General features: G+C 38.2%; 2 protein-coding genes across 3 annotated transcripts; one reads left to right on the forward strand and one right to left on the reverse strand.

Annotated features, from left to right (window-relative positions):
- Window positions 1–2,193: 2,193 nt before the first annotated feature.
- LOC143529657 (putative mitochondrial protein AtMg00860) lies at window positions 2,194–2,532 on the reverse strand. Its single transcript, XM_077025403.1, has one exon. It carries the CDS (start codon window positions 2,530–2,532, stop codon window positions 2,194–2,196), a length of 339 nt encoding a protein of 112 aa, XP_076881518.1.
- A 4,377-nt stretch (window positions 2,533–6,909) lies between these two features.
- Window positions 6,910–8,797, forward strand: LOC143529328 (bax inhibitor 1-like). 2 transcript variants are annotated; one of them, XM_077025150.1, is made up of 6 exons: window positions 6,910–7,009; window positions 7,670–7,813; window positions 7,894–7,985; window positions 8,110–8,296; window positions 8,387–8,542; window positions 8,641–8,797. In XM_077025150.1, the coding sequence occupies exons 2-6, from the start codon at window positions 7,778–7,780 to the stop codon at window positions 8,689–8,691; spliced, it is 522 nt and encodes a 173-aa protein (XP_076881265.1). In that variant the 5' UTR covers window positions 6,910–7,009; window positions 7,670–7,777; the 3' UTR covers window positions 8,692–8,797. The 2 variants fall into 2 exon arrangements, with proteins under 2 accessions (XP_076881265.1, XP_076881270.1); XM_077025155.1 differs by lacking the exon at window positions 6,910–7,009 and having other exon boundaries at window positions 7,670–7,822; window positions 7,902–7,985.
- The last annotated feature ends 6,796 nt before the right edge of the window (window positions 8,798–15,593 follow it).

Raw genomic sequence — 15,593 nt, forward strand, 5'->3', positions numbered from 1 at the left:
CTGTGTCCCTCTTTCTAGGGATTTTCCACATAATATTTCCGGATTTGCATTGCGTTCCACGTACGGGGCACTTCTTTCCCCTTGTGGTACGCCAGCTTATAAGTGCCATTGTCTCCGGCCCAGATGACCTGGTAAGGGCCTTCCCAACGTGGCCCCAACTTTCCTTGGTTCTCCTGTCTACTCGCCTCGTTTTCTCGAAGAACGAGGTCTCCCACCTTGAACCTAACCTCTCTTACCCTTGCGTTGTAGTATTTTTCCATCTTTTTCTTATACTTGGTTTCTCGCCTAGCAGCCGCCTCCCTTCTTTCTTCGGCTAAATTCAGATTTAGCCTAAGATCGCGTTCATTTTCTTCCTCAGTTAACTGGGTTCTGCCGGTGGGCAAACCGATCTCAAAAGGTATCATAGCTTCCGTTCCGTAGGTCAAGCTAAAAGGCGTCTCCCCGTTGCTGACTTTGGGCATAGTTCGATGAGCCCATAGGACATGAGGCAGTTCTTCCACCCACGAGCTTCCTTGTCGGCCTAGGAGACTGGTTATTCCTTCTACTATGCTTCGGTTGGCCCTCTCCTCCTGTCCGTTCGCTTGGGGGTGGGCCACCGATGTGAAGGTTTGCCTGATTTTCAGTTCCTTGCACCATTCCCTGAACATTCCTCCCGCAAATTGCTTTCCATTGTCACTTACGATAGTGTGGGGCAGTCCGAAACGAAAAACGATGTTCTCCCATACGAATCTCTTCACTTGTTGTCCCTTAATTGTAGTTAGTGGCTTAGCTTCCACCCATTTGGTGAAATAGTCTATTGCCACTACCAGAAACTTGGCTTTCCCTGACCCCTGTGGGAATGGCCCCACTATGTCGATACCCCACTTCTGGAACGGCTAGGAAGAACTCACCGGAACCAGATTCAATTTAGGTTTCCGGGTGACCGGGGCATAAATCTGGCAGCTATCACATTTCCGTATTTCTCTTAAAGCGCTCATAAACATGGCCGGCCAATAGTATCTTGCCCTCATGGCCCGGTCCGCCACCATCTTGTCCCCCATATGCATTACGCAGATTCCTTTATGTATTTCCCGTATAACATACTCGGCCTCCCCATAATCGATGCACTTGAGGGAGGGTCCTAGATAGGACCTCCGGTACAGGCCCCCCCTCAATTATTTCATATTGAAGAGCTCGAATTCTCAATCTGCGTGCCTCCTTCTTGTCTTCGGGGATGATCCCCTCCTTCAAGTATCGTAACAATGGGGTCATCCAGCAGGGCTCGGATGCCTCTACCCCGGCTATAATTTCCTCCGATATTGACGGTTGTTTGATGGTTTCCACTTTGACGTCTTTTGCCAGATGGTCAAAAGCTACGGATGCTAACTTGCTCAGGGCGTCTGCCTTTTTGTTCAAACACCGGGAGATGTGTATAACCTCGGTTCTGTCAAAACTTTCCAACAGTTCCTTCGTCTTCTTCAAATACTGTATCATCTTGGCGTCTTTAGCTTCATATTCCCCTTTTACTTGGTTAGCAACCAGTAGCGAATCCACGTGAGCCTTGACACGTCGGACGGGCATCTTTTTTGCTATCCTCAGCCCTGCTAACAAGGCCTCGTATTCAGCCTCATTGTTGGTGCTGGGGAAGGCCAGTTGTACCGCGTACGTTAGTTCTATCCCCTCGAGGCTGACAAGTATGAGTCCCGCCCCGCTCCCATCTTCGTTGGAGGCCCTGTCAGTGTACAAGTTCCAATAAGGTTCCTCTGGACCCTCCGGCATATCAGCCCCCGCATCCTCTTGGTGGTCTTTTGGGGGAAGAAGTTCTCCCTGTTCCCCTGCCGGGTGTTCCGTGAGGAAATCGGCTATCACTTGGCCTTTGAAAGCCGCCCTCAGCTTGTACTCGATTGAATGATCTCCCAACTCTATTTCCCACTTGGCGAGCCTTCCAGACACCTCAGGTTTCATTAGCACTCGCTAGAGAGGTTGGTCTGTCAAGACCCGGACAACATGAGCCTGGAAATATCTCCTTAACTTTCTCGCCGTGTAAATGAGGGAAAGCACTGTCTTTTCGATAGGAGAATATCTTTCTTCCGGTCCTTTTAGCGTGCGACTAACGAAGTAAATGGGTATCTGGACTCATTTCCTTTCAACCATCAGTACTGAACTAATGGTCCGATCCGTGTGTGAAAAGTAAAGGATCAGGACTTCCCCTGGTCAAGGAGCTGTGATTGTGGGGAGCTCACAGAGGTGCGCCGTTAAAGCCTGGAAGGCTTGTTCAGCCTCGTTATCCCAACAAAACTTGTTTTTCTTTACGCTTCTCCTTAGGACTGCCATGAAAGGAAGCGTCTTATCCGCTATCTTGGAAAGGAAATGATTGAGTGCAACTAGCCTTCCATTTAACCTTTGCACCTCCTTTATACTTCTCAGGGAATCCATCTGAATCAGAGCTTCGACCTTCTCCGGGTTGGCTTTGAACCCTTCCTTAGTTACTAGTACTCCCAAGAACCTCCCTTCCTCAACCCCGAACGAACATTTGCCCGGATTGAGCTTCATGTTAGCTCCTCTAAGGGTGTTGAAGGTTTACCTGATGTCGTTCAGCATCCGGACTTCATTTGTGCTTTTAATAACCAGGTCGTCCACATATATCTCCACATTTCGATCCCTTTGTTGGTCGAAATGCTTATCCATGAATCGCTGATACGTTGCCCCCGCATTCTTTAACCCGAAAGGCATTTTGGTGTAGCAAAAAGTTCCCTCATTGGTGTAGAACGCAGTTTTCTCTTCATCTTTGGGGTCCATTTGAATTTGATGATACCCCTTATATGCGTCTAGAAAACATCTAAGAGGGTACCCCTCGAGGGACTCTATCTTCTTTTCAATCTCCGGGAGGGGGTAAGAGTCCTTCGGGCAGGCCTTATTTAGGTCTTTAAAATCAATACACATACGCCAACTGTTATCCGACTTCGCAATCATAACCGGATTCGAGATCCACTGCGGGTACTTGACTTCCCTAACGATCCTTGCTCGCATAAGCTTGGCCGTTTCTTCCCGGACTGCCTTGCTCTTTTGGGGGCCCAGACTCCTTTTCTTCTGTCAGACCGGCTCCATCCAATGGAACTCATCAAGACTGTGTTGCACCAGATTCCGCGGAACTCCTGTCATATATTCGTGCCTCCACGCGAACACGTCGGTGTTTTGTAATAATACCTCCTTCAGCTCAGCCCTGCCTCTATCAGATAGTTGGGATCCGATCCTGACTGTCTGATCCGGGTATTCCCCATTGAGGACCCATTCTTCCGTTCCTTTCTTCATCTTGACCCCTTTGCCAATGCCGACCACTATTTCGGTTGACGACCGGATGGTTGCTACTCCCTTGGGGGTCGGGAACCTCATATAGCCATGTACTGTGGACGGGACCGCTCGGAGTGTTTTCATCCCGGGCCTTCCCAAGATGATGTTGTACTTTGATGGGCCCGAACCACGGAAAAGCGTAAGTAGACCGTTCGGGTTTTGTCTTCGTCTCAGGGTAAACGGCAGAGTTAGAGATCCCAAAGGCTCCACTACTTCCCCTGAGAACCCCATTATGGACATATGTCCTCCTCCAACCTGCTTCGAATTTCTTTTTGGAGTCTCACAAAACAATGTTCATACATCACCTCTACTCCACTGCCTCCATCCACATGGACTCGAGCCACTCGATGTCCCGCTACGCTCGCGGATATGTTTAAAGGCATCTCCCGAGCCTCCTCCTCCGGTATTCCTGGGAACCACATATCCCCCTTCATCCAGGCGGTGTCCGAGGTGTAGGATCCCATCCTTCCCACCTTCATGGCCCTTCCTGGATCCCCTTCACCGTGGTCTCTTCTTCGAATCATGTCGACGTAATGTTTGTCTTCGTCTTCGTCTTTGACCATAGAGGTGGATTCCCTGGCCGGCAGGGGCAGTTGCCGAGACTTCAAGGTCGCCTCCCACAACTTCTTTAACTGGACGCAGTTTTCTGTGGCGTGACCGTGACTCTTGTGGTAATTACAATACCCCTGTGGATTGGGATTATATGCTTGCTTGAAAGGGCTAGGGGTCTTTGCTGGGTACCTGGCTTTATCTGCTGCCAGAACGTCTTCTCCTCCCGGTGAAAGCCTTTCTCCGTAAGATGGCCGGAATCGCCCTCCTTCGGGGCGTACAGGGCTGGGGAACCGGGGAGGATGGTACGTGGTTGAGGGTGTGTACCCGACATGGCTTCCGGGAGGGCGATAGGGTGTGAAGCGGGCCTTGTCGAATGGACCCCGTAATTTTCCAGGGCTGTGGCCTCCCGCTCCCCTCCCTCCGGGCGGCTTTGGGGCCGCCTTTTTTGGTTCCCACTCTCGGAGCTTAGATCCTGTGTCCTTTCCCCTAACGAAAGCTCGGACTCGGTCCATTAATTGGTCGAAAGTAGACGGGAAATCTTCTCCCAGTTTTTCTGTCAACTGGGAAAACCTCACCCCATTGATGAAGCCACTGATTTTCATAACCTTCGGGACCCCTATGATATGCTTTCGGATATGTATCTGTCCATGAATTGTTCCACCTTTTCTTCATCTCTTCTCCGTATGTGCAAGATCTCGTTAAGATTTTTCATGGCCTTCCTCTGCTGGCTGAAGTTTCTCAGGAACTTCTCTCTCAGTTCTTCATAGCTGTCTATGCTTCCCGGTTCAAGGCTATCGAACCAGATCCGGGCTCCCCCGTGAGGGTTTGAGGAAACATCAAACACCATGCCGGCATGGACCACCCGCCGACCATCCCTGCCCCTCGAAAGGCGTGGAGGTGGTCTTCTGGGTCTTGTGTTCCGTCATACTTGTCTACGGTAGTGGGATACCGAAGCTTGGGGGGTAGGGTAGCCTCTGCTATCCGCCGAGTAAACTTGGATACGTCAGGAGCGTCAGAGGGCCTGTATGGGGTATCCAAGGTATCCGGTAAGGATTTTTTTCTTCTCTTTTTCTTTAGCCGCCGAGAGGAGTGTGACCAATGATTACAAGAGGGTGTTGGAATCCTGGGTCCGTGTGCCTTCAGGCTTGGCACCGTTCTCCGGTGATGGAGTATCAAACGTCAGACGGGTTTTGACCGCCATGAGTTTTTCTTTCTTTTCGTGTTCTTCTAGGAACGCCCTGAGAGCGTCCTTGTGTGCTCGTATGAACTCAGGAGTGATTTCCTCCTTCTCTTATATGTTTCTTTCCCCTCCGGTTCTTTGGTCTTCTTCCTCTGTTTCATCTTCGATTGTCACAGGCCCTTCCATGTCCTGCAGATTACCCGAGAGTGGATGCCTCTTATCAGGATCGACTGGTCCTCCTACCGTAGTTACCGTGGGTGCACTACCGTCATTGGACACGAGCTTTGGCGTTGGCGTAACGCCGTCCGTGTTTACGACGGTCATCTCGCCTGAAACTGTGGGTGAAACCGTCTGAAAAAGGGTCCCACGGATGGCGCCAATGTAGAAACCCCAATTGATGTTCGTAAGTTGATTATTTGTGTTTGAGTCGTTAGATGTGAGTGTGTGAGGTGACTTTGGATTGATTTCAGTGAAATGACAATATGAGAACGAAATATGTTTTATTACTCATATCCAACTTGCCTTTACAAAAGAAATACATACATATATATAAAGTATTGGGAGGATCTCACTCCCAACCGTTATTCCTTGGACCCTCTCTATTATCCGCTGGGTCTTTGACTCTGCTAAAGGGCAAGCTATTATCCACTGGATTCTGTTTTCCCTCCAAGATTCTGTCCCTTTCATCTCTGGACTCCCCAGGTTAACAAGGACAGTTCGGTGTTTGACCTCGGGCTTGTCTAAGGTGCACGTGATGCTACTGAATTGGACTGGGCTGACTTGGGTTTGACTTCTTGGGCCTCTTTCTTGGGCTTGTCCAGACGTAGTCTCTTCAATTATGTACAAAGCTTTCACATGTTTCATCATACTCGATTATATGTTATGAGATATAACAATTTCTAAATGACATGAACCTAGTTGGTTTTTGGATGTAACGAGATGCTTTAGCTCGTTAGTGTTATTTACAATATATCTGAAAACAATTTAACAAGATAATTCCGACAAAATAATAGTGATTGCATATGGCTAGTATCACGACTTTATCCTTTTTTCATTTTCTCTTTCGTTGGTTATAGTGAAACCGATCCAATACCGAGCAGATTCTCACCACATCAACAATGAACCGAACCGAATCGATACCAAACAGATTCTCCCTACATCAATAATCAACCAAATACGTTTTTATCCCTTTGAGCTCAGCCATATAACAACTATATTTTTTCATTTTCTCTTTCATTTGTTACATGGGTGGATACCATTTCAGCTACCACGTCCTATTACAATGCTCATATTTTTATCTACGTTCGATTTTATATTTTTTCAAGCTGACTTCGTATGATAATGTGTCACTCATCGAAGCACGCGCGAATACCTATTTCAACTTTTATTATCATATTATACATTTTTACTACATTCCCGTATAACTGTCTTTTTTTCTCGCAAAGTAAGTACATATATACATGTCGTCTATACCAAGTCTTACAAATTGTAACAACAAACCACGGCCAACCCTCCTATCCTGGTTATTTTGTATTTACATGGAACCATCAAAGTTATCTCAAACCCTTGCATTACTTGTTCATAGCCTCTAATCTTGAGAATTCCCACAAATAACCCAGAAAGTTGATGAATTCGTTGGATAGGATATATACAATACAGGTAAGGTCACATTAATTAAAATACAATATAATAACAACTAATTATAAATAAAAATAATAAGTCGTACTTCCTATTGGACATTCCTCGTCAACTTAACGACGTCTTCAACCTGTCTGCTACATACATTATATACCTACCTCTCTCCGTTTACTTTACCTGCATCCAGTTTCATCATAACCAAAATTAATGGATTCACAATCACAATCAGGTTCTCGTAACACTTGGACTTACGATTCTCTCAAAAACTTCCGTCAGATTTCACCCCTTGTCCAGACTCATCTCAAACAGGTTCTACGCCTAATCCTAATTTCATTTCTCTCTATTACCTTTACTATACATCTATTCATAGTTTAAATTTTGGAATAAACCTTTTAATCGTTACGTGTTTGCTTAATTTCCGATTCTTTTAGGGTTTCATCTGTAAATTGTGTTCGATTATTCTTGATCTTTTTCAGGCTCGTAAGCTTTATACTACGTACAGACACTTACATAATCTAATAACGAATTGAAAATGTGTGTCTTGTACAATAAATAATCCCTATATTACACCACAGCATCAATTACAATTAAATAAATAAATAACTTAGATGAATTTGATCTGGTCCAGTTGCTTTCTCGAAATTAACTATTACAACTTTATTAAAAACAATTTAGTTTTATGCTTATATAAAGAGGGGAAAGTTAACGTACAAACTAAAAAACTGTACTAAACATGCCAATCAAATAGTGTAATTATATATACAAGTAGTGTAATTACATCGTAGTGTAATTACACTATGCTGTATAAAAAATTACACTACTTTATTCTCACAGTTAGCACATTAATTTAATTTGTATTTGTATTTGATCCAAACCTTATATAATGCTATATGACATAGTTATTTATTTTTTTATGTTTAATTTCTTCTACTGATCGTAATTGACTCCATACAACAAACATCATTGCAGGTTTATCTGACTCTATGTTGCGCGCTGGTAGCGTCCGCTGCTGGAGCTTATCTTCACATCCTATGGAACATTGGTGGTCTCTTGACCACATTTGCAACCATTGGATGCATGTCTTGGTTACTCGCCACTCCTCCGTATGAAGAGGCAAATTTAGTTGCTTGCTTGACAAAGCTTGTATCTTGTTTTATTATCTTTATGTTCATTTTGCCTTGTTTGATATGCAGCAAAAAAGGGTTTCACTGTTAATGGCTTCAGCTCTCTTTCAAGGAGCTTCTATCGGTCCTCTAATCGATTTAGCCATCGATTTTGATCCAAGGTATGCATGAATGTAATATGTTTATGCTTATGCTTATGTTCCTGTTATTTTGAACTTATGATATAGTTATGTTTTGTTTACTGAACATTGTTTCATGTTGTTTTGTTTGTTTTGCTCTTTGCAGCATTTTAGTGAGCGCGTTTGTGGGGACCGCGATTGCGTTCGCCTGCTTCTCAGGAGCTGCCATGTTGGCGAGACGTAGAGAGTATCTTTATCTAGGTGGTCTTCTGTCTTCTGGTTTATCGATATTGTTCTGGTTGCATTTTGCTTCATCTATCTTTGGTGGTTCTATGGCTATGTTCCAGTTTGAGGTAACAAAATGATAATTAAATTATTAACGGATTGACCGTCACTCTAACAATATTTTTAGTACTAATTAATGATTATGGTTTATTTTGTAGCTGTATTTTGGACTTCTGGTGTTTGTTGGGTACATGGTATTTGATACACAGCAGATTATTGAGAAGGCTCATCTTGGAGATTTGGATTATGTGAAGCATGCACTTACGCTGTTTACCGACTTCATTGCTGTCTTTGTTCGTATACTTATTATCATGGTAAGCTTTAACTTTTGAATTGAATGTCATTGATTTCTTCTTATCGACTCGTTAATAATGGAATCTGATTCGTTTGTTTTCTATCATGACGGATGCAGTTGAAGAATTCGGCCCAAAAGGAAGAGAAGAAGAAGAAGAGAAGAGATTAGAGTGTTTAGGACTTGCAAGAACTTGAAATAATGTTAATGATAATGATGATGTGATCTTACTATGTTTAATATTGTGGTACATAATGAGTATATGTATGTGGTTTTGAATTTCCATAACAAGTATTTGTTGCTCTATAGGCCTGTGACAAGTTAGTATTCAAGGTCTGATTTAAATAACAAGTATTAGAGCATTCTCATTCCTTCCATCAAAACACACTCTATCTTTATAATTTTAAAAAACCATTCAATTGTTCACTTCATCCCATCCCCTATTCATGTTCTCTATCTCTAAATAATGGAAATATGCTACAGTAACTCTTCATATATGAAAAACCACTGTAGCACACCCCATCTCAACTGCAATCGTACTTTCACCCGGCTCATCAATTCTCCCGCTCATCTTCTATCGGCCTTTCTAAGCAAACCAAAGAGCAAAGGCAATTGATTCTTTCTTAAGCAAAATCGTCAGCCCACTCTACCGTCTCCATTCACTGGGAAGCAAATCGAACACCAAAATCAAAGAATTCTGGTTCGAATCGAAGCAATTGGTGTCCCCGTGTTCACCGATACAAGCTGCAACAGGTACCCATCTCTCTCTTTATCTCTCAATTTCATTATGTTTATTGTAGGATTCCAACTATCTTCATGAAATTTACTCTCATCCACCACAAATTAGGAACACCAAAGCTAAAACAACACTCAAATAAGTTACTAAAACACAAAACCTGATGGTTTATTAGGAATCTATGTACTGCCTATTAAGGGTGTTCATAGTCCGGTTTTAACGGGTTTTTAGGTCTAACGGTTATGTATTATCGAAAACCGAACCGAACCACTGAAAATTAAACCCGAACCATTACTAACGTTTTGCTTTCAAAATTTGGACCAGTTGCATAATCTTTTTAAATGGTTTACTGATACCTAAGCGGTATACGAATATAGCTTTTCTTATAAGAACATAATAGCTTCCATATTATAAATTACTTGAATACATAGTTATTTTTAATAATCATTAATAGAACGAAAGTTGTTTCATCAAATATTATGAAATATTAAAAATAAGTTACATGTATAGTGTATACAAAAGGGTTGTGTGTGATTGTAATGTTCATTTTGAAGACATCAATAACCAGACAGTGTCTCTGTAGGCCTAAATATGTTTTCATATGGAAACATAATAGATAAAAATACTATACGATCCAGCTTGTGTTGATCAGTTCTTCATGTAAGTAATAGAAAGCATGATAAATTTATAACATATGAACCTGTTACAGCATGAAGAGTAGTAACCGCAGCAGGGTATGATGTAGCCGACATGCTTGTCATCTTGATCGAGTTCCCCTTTAGGATGTATAGTTAAGGATGGTTAGGGTTCTTGAGAGAAACCCGATTTTATGAGAGAGGAGACACACAAAATTGTTATGTGTGTGTGATTAGGTTATGATGTTAATATTTATCTCTCTTTATATATATTCAAGGGGAAACCCTTTATTAGTTAATTATAGATAATATGGCCCATCAACAATTACCAAACTAATATATAATAAGGTATAATTAATATTTTGATCTAATATAATATAAATGATAATGATGGCAATATTAATAAATATATAATATATATTTATTCTTACATTCTTCCACTTGGCCGAGTAATCATTTATTATGAGTATTAGATAAGCCTGATCAGGAGTTAACACTCATTTTAGCTTTAAACTTAAACTGGTGCAGAGAAATACAGTCATTGAATTGAACATCAGCTCAAGACCCCAATAATCATACCGCAGTCCTTATTTAAAACCTAAGTAGTTATGATCAAAATTTTCAAGTAAGCCCTTAAAACATTTGATTTGTATAATAATTGTCTATATGTCATTATGCATGCAGAACATATTAAGAGACATACAAATCAAAACTGATGAGGAAATTTAATAGTTAATCATTCATAGTTTGATATGCAGTTGCGCATAGTCATCAATAACCCGTCATTATTATAAGCGCTTTCGTAATATTTATGGGTGAGACTTTTAGTTATCGGATCCTTAAGCATATCACGAATGCATTCGATACGAAAATTTAGATTCCTCAATTCGTTCATAAACGAATAATTAATTTCATATCGAAATTTTAATGCGGCACTTATCGAACTGTTACTGTTTGAGAAAATATGGTAGCTGACTTTATCACTGTAAATTTTCAATATATAATTTATATGGAGTTAATAAACTTATGAGTCCACTGATAAATGTTCAACAACATTTATTGCTAATTGCGTTGGTATTAATCAACACATTATGTCATTATAACTTAGATTGTTGTTATCAGTTCATTATGACTCCTCCATGAGAAAATTTTATCTACTGACATAAGAATATATCCCGAAAATTACATTTTCTTATCTTTGAATATGACAAAGTTTAGAGTAATCTAACGGTTTGAATTCTCACTTCTTCTTTTAAATTATAGTCTTTTGTTTCCTTTAATGATATCTTCATACTCTTTTAGATGCTTCACATTAACTAGACATATCTAGTGTGTTGCAATTTTGAGTAATATCTAAAAGAGTATAGACTTGAACTTATATAAGGCTTCTACTTAATGAAGCATAAGAAAATAATCTATGTGATCCTATTATCCTCTAAAGTAGAGCAGTATTGTATGTTACACGTGTAAGGAATATCTCTGAGATCTATAATATCAAAGTATGTGTGAACAATGCTTTGACATATGTAACATATACTTGTCAGAAGAATATCATCTATATAAGGACAAGTTTGTTTTTAATTGCTCCCACTCATCTTGAGGTAGGTACATTAATCCACTTGGTATTTGATGAAAATAAATGTATAAAGATTTCATCAAATTTTGATGTTTGCATTAACCCATTATGGATTTTATTGACTTATAGACTAAAAGTTCTTTGACCTTCAGTTTATAAGTTTTAGGTTGTTTTATGAACAAATAAGTATGTAAGCCAATTGTTAGGGAAAGTTGTTTTAATGTTCATCTAGTAGCTCTTAACTATTATAAGCTACTATAACAATAATGATAATTAAAGAAATCTTTTGTAATATAGGTAAGAAGATTCTTTGATAACTTATTCCCTCTTGAATATAACCTTTAACAATCAATCATTCTTCTTTATGTCTTAACGTTCGTGTTAGGATTTAGTTTACTTATGAACACCTTTAGGTGATTCAACCAAATCTCAAAACGTTATTCTGACTTATGAAGTGTAGTTTAATTTGCTAATAATAGCTTATTCCGTTCAGATTGATGCTAATGATTTAATTAGAAGGGGTATGATCATTATACTTTTCAACATCCATTTCAACTTTAGTTAGGGATGTTACATAATCATCAATTTTTGTAGGCTTTAAAACTTAGATGGCCTTCTGAGTTGATTATTGGGTAATTTTAGAAGTCTCGGTTTTAAGGATTAGCTCTTGGTTAGGTTGCTATCATTTTTAGGATTCTAAGTGTGTAAGAGTTGGTGCAGTATGGTGTACAAGAGGTGTAATTGGAGTTAAATGTGGAGTAAAATTTAATAACTCTCTCCCCCCGCCTCTTGTACTTCTAACAACTCATTATAAATATTTTTACTGCTCCCACTGGCCTTAGAAACCTTTAGGAAATTTACAGGCTTATGGTCAATATTTAAGGACCAATAGATTCTAATACAGAAACAAGTTAATAATATAAGTTGTAGTTTCTCTTGGTGAAGATTAGTTTATTAAGAAATCTGAATATGCCCACATTTAGCAACAATGAAACTTTTGTAAGAGTAGTATTAGTAAATTCTAAAGAGATAAGTTTTGATAAAATAGTGTTGTGATGGAGCAGTGCCATGTACAAGAGGTGCAATTGAGATAATATCAAGTTTTCACTCCCCCACCTCTTGCAAATCTTGTAAGTTATGATTGAGACACTTAAGGCTCCCACTAGTCTTTAATATCTCTAGAAAAACTACATAAGGAGTTTCAATGATATACGTGATGTGGTAATTTCTTCTATATATGTTAGATTTGATTTGATTTCATTAATGTCCAGATGTCATAATAAACTTAGGGACATATTTAGAAGAAATCGTATTATGTATATATGAATGGATCTCTTAAAACCATGGACCATAGAAGTCAGATTAGATACAAGTAAATAGCTTTTTAAATGATAAAAGAATTATGTCTGAATATTCCGTTTGAATAAGTTCCACGAATGTACGTGAAATATAACTTTTGGTGGACCCATATATATTTCTTAAGCCAAGTAATGTTTAGGACATCTAACACATGATTTAAATCACTAAGAATGAGATTATGAAAAATCACCCTCATCAACCATGTCATGATTTCTCATGAAATTTGGTTTTAATGGATGAATTTTTTATTGGTCTCATTTGTCTTTTGTTAAATTTTTATTTGCATGATAACAAAAGTTATGAAGTACATAGTATCATCCTGTTCTATTTTATTAATGTTTCAATCCGGATATTGATAACAAATAATATGAGAGTTTAAGCTAAGAGTGACTTTATGTTGGCTCTGCAAACCTCATAACTGTCATAATGTAGCTTAAGTATTGATACTAAATTCGGATTAATCTCCAGAATATTTAAGGTATCATAAAGCGTAATTAGAAGACAGTTAATCATGGTTCTAATAACCTTAACATTTAAATTTGTCACTAACACTCATGTTAGTTATTTGTTGATTTCGGGTAAAAATATAGAACTAGACTCAACCAGTCATGTGTTAATGGGAATATTAGGATTAACAGACTTAAATATCATTAATATACAACTATCAATTTTAGCCAATTATTCCTTTTAATTATGAATAGTCTTGTTGCTTATGCCTAATCTAATGACATATTTTTGCAATGAGACTTCTCCTTAGAGAACTTAGAGCTGGAAGTAATACTTGTATTTTGTCTATGAACCTTAGAATTATCACCTTTTTGGTTTTAGTGGTAGTGAGTTGAATAACATCTTATTTCCAGTACCAGACGTTTCTTTTCTTGTACATATGTTGCTAATCAATACACTCATTTTCCTTTGGTACTTAAGAGTGTTATAGTTGATTCCTAAGGCACCAAATTGTACTATTGAAAATTTGAGTATGCAATGTACTAGAATATTGTACTTAATATCATGTGTAAGCCCTTAATTTATGGGTCATGATTGTACATTATGATGTATTCAATAATACCATTAACCTTATAGTTAGAATTTTTAAGGAGTGCATGAATCTTGGGAGTTATTTTGATTAGTCTTAGGAAAAACTAAATCAAGAATAAATCCAGTGATAGCATTTATTTATATAAGTTCTTGATTATCATTATCGTAATAGACATTATGATTGACTCATTCCATTTCTTAGGCTCTAGTTTTCAATGGAATAATTGTTATTAGAAAGAGCAGTAGGATAGTCATATCATGTCTTAATAGATATTTAAAATTGAGAAGAGCTAAATGTTATTAAAACTCTTTATGAGACAAAATTCAATTGTGTTTTAAGATTAGAGTGGATGATTTGGATGGGATAGTTATTTATAGAAGAAAATTATAGTGAGTAATGATATGGGATATTAAGATAATACATATTAAAATTTATGATCACTAGATTAATGAAGGATCTTTAATGTGAGGATCATTATATTTTATTGAAGATGTGATATGTCTATTATTAACATCAAACTAATAGACTATAATTAAAAGTTCTACTTAAACAAAAAATAAATTACCTTTGGGCAGAATTAAAATTTATTTTAGTATGTGTGCAAAACACTTGTATCCCATCACCTTTGGGCAGAAGTGATATAATTATTTTAATTATGCACAGACTAGTTTTGCTTGATAAAATGTAACACATCACCTTTGGGCAGAAGTGAGACATTTATATCATGTTAGGCAAAAATCTAACAAAAACTTTCAGTTAGACTTGAATGATATGGTAAATGTAACTCATCACCTTTGGACAGAAATGTTACATCAAAAGTTCATTCAAGTTAAGCCTTAATGTTTTGTAAAATTTTATAATATTTAAGGTTTACAAAACATTTAATTAGTTAATAGCAGAAAAAATGTTTAGAGTAAGGATTTTTAAGTTTCCGGTAAAACCTTATTTTTCGGAATTAGTTCTCGGAAATTTTGGGTTCCCGAGAATTGCCAGTTTCCGGCTTTTAGCAGGTTTTTCAATATTTGGTTGCTTACATGATTTTATGGAGTTTTTAGAAAAAATGTTGATTCCGGTATTAGTGAGTTTTCGGGTTTATGGGCTATGAACCCAAACCTTTTTAGGAACTCATAAACTCTTAGAACACATAAGCTATTTTAAGCCCATAATACATGATTTTTTTTTAAATAACCCGTGAACCCATAAACTGGTTTAAGCCCTTAACCCATGATATTTTTAAACTAAATTAATAATGATAAGATTTGGTTCAAATCTTTTTAATGATTAACAATTATATTTGTTTCCTATTTTAGGGGGATTCAAATCTTTTAAGAAAATATTAAAACTTCTAAACTATCCAAGATTTGAAAAAGTATATCCCTAAATAATCATTAATAAATTTTAATCTAGATTTTGAACCAACATATGTATAATTTTCGATAATAATGATGGACACAAAGAACATCATCGAAAATTTTAACAATTAAACATGCAAAAAACCTGGAATCGAAATCTTTAAACATGAATTTAACAGATTTCGAAAATATTATGGTTTACTAAATATGAATTTTAGCGATTTTAAACAGTTTCATATATTGTTTTCGTAATAGACATGAAAAATAAACCGAAAAAATTAGGGTTTATCAAGTTTTAGTCCATGTCTTCTGATTCAATTCCAGATTTAGGGAAAACATGAAGAACTGATTAATCAACATCACTCTGATGCCACAT

The sequence above is a fragment of the Bidens hawaiensis genome, unplaced genomic scaffold (assembly GCF_021521415.1).
Source record: "Bidens hawaiensis isolate Kalapana, Puna unplaced genomic scaffold, B.hawaiensis_p1.1 tig00000636_1, whole genome shotgun sequence".
NCBI classification, from domain to species: Eukaryota; Viridiplantae; Streptophyta; class Magnoliopsida; order Asterales; family Asteraceae; genus Bidens; species Bidens hawaiensis.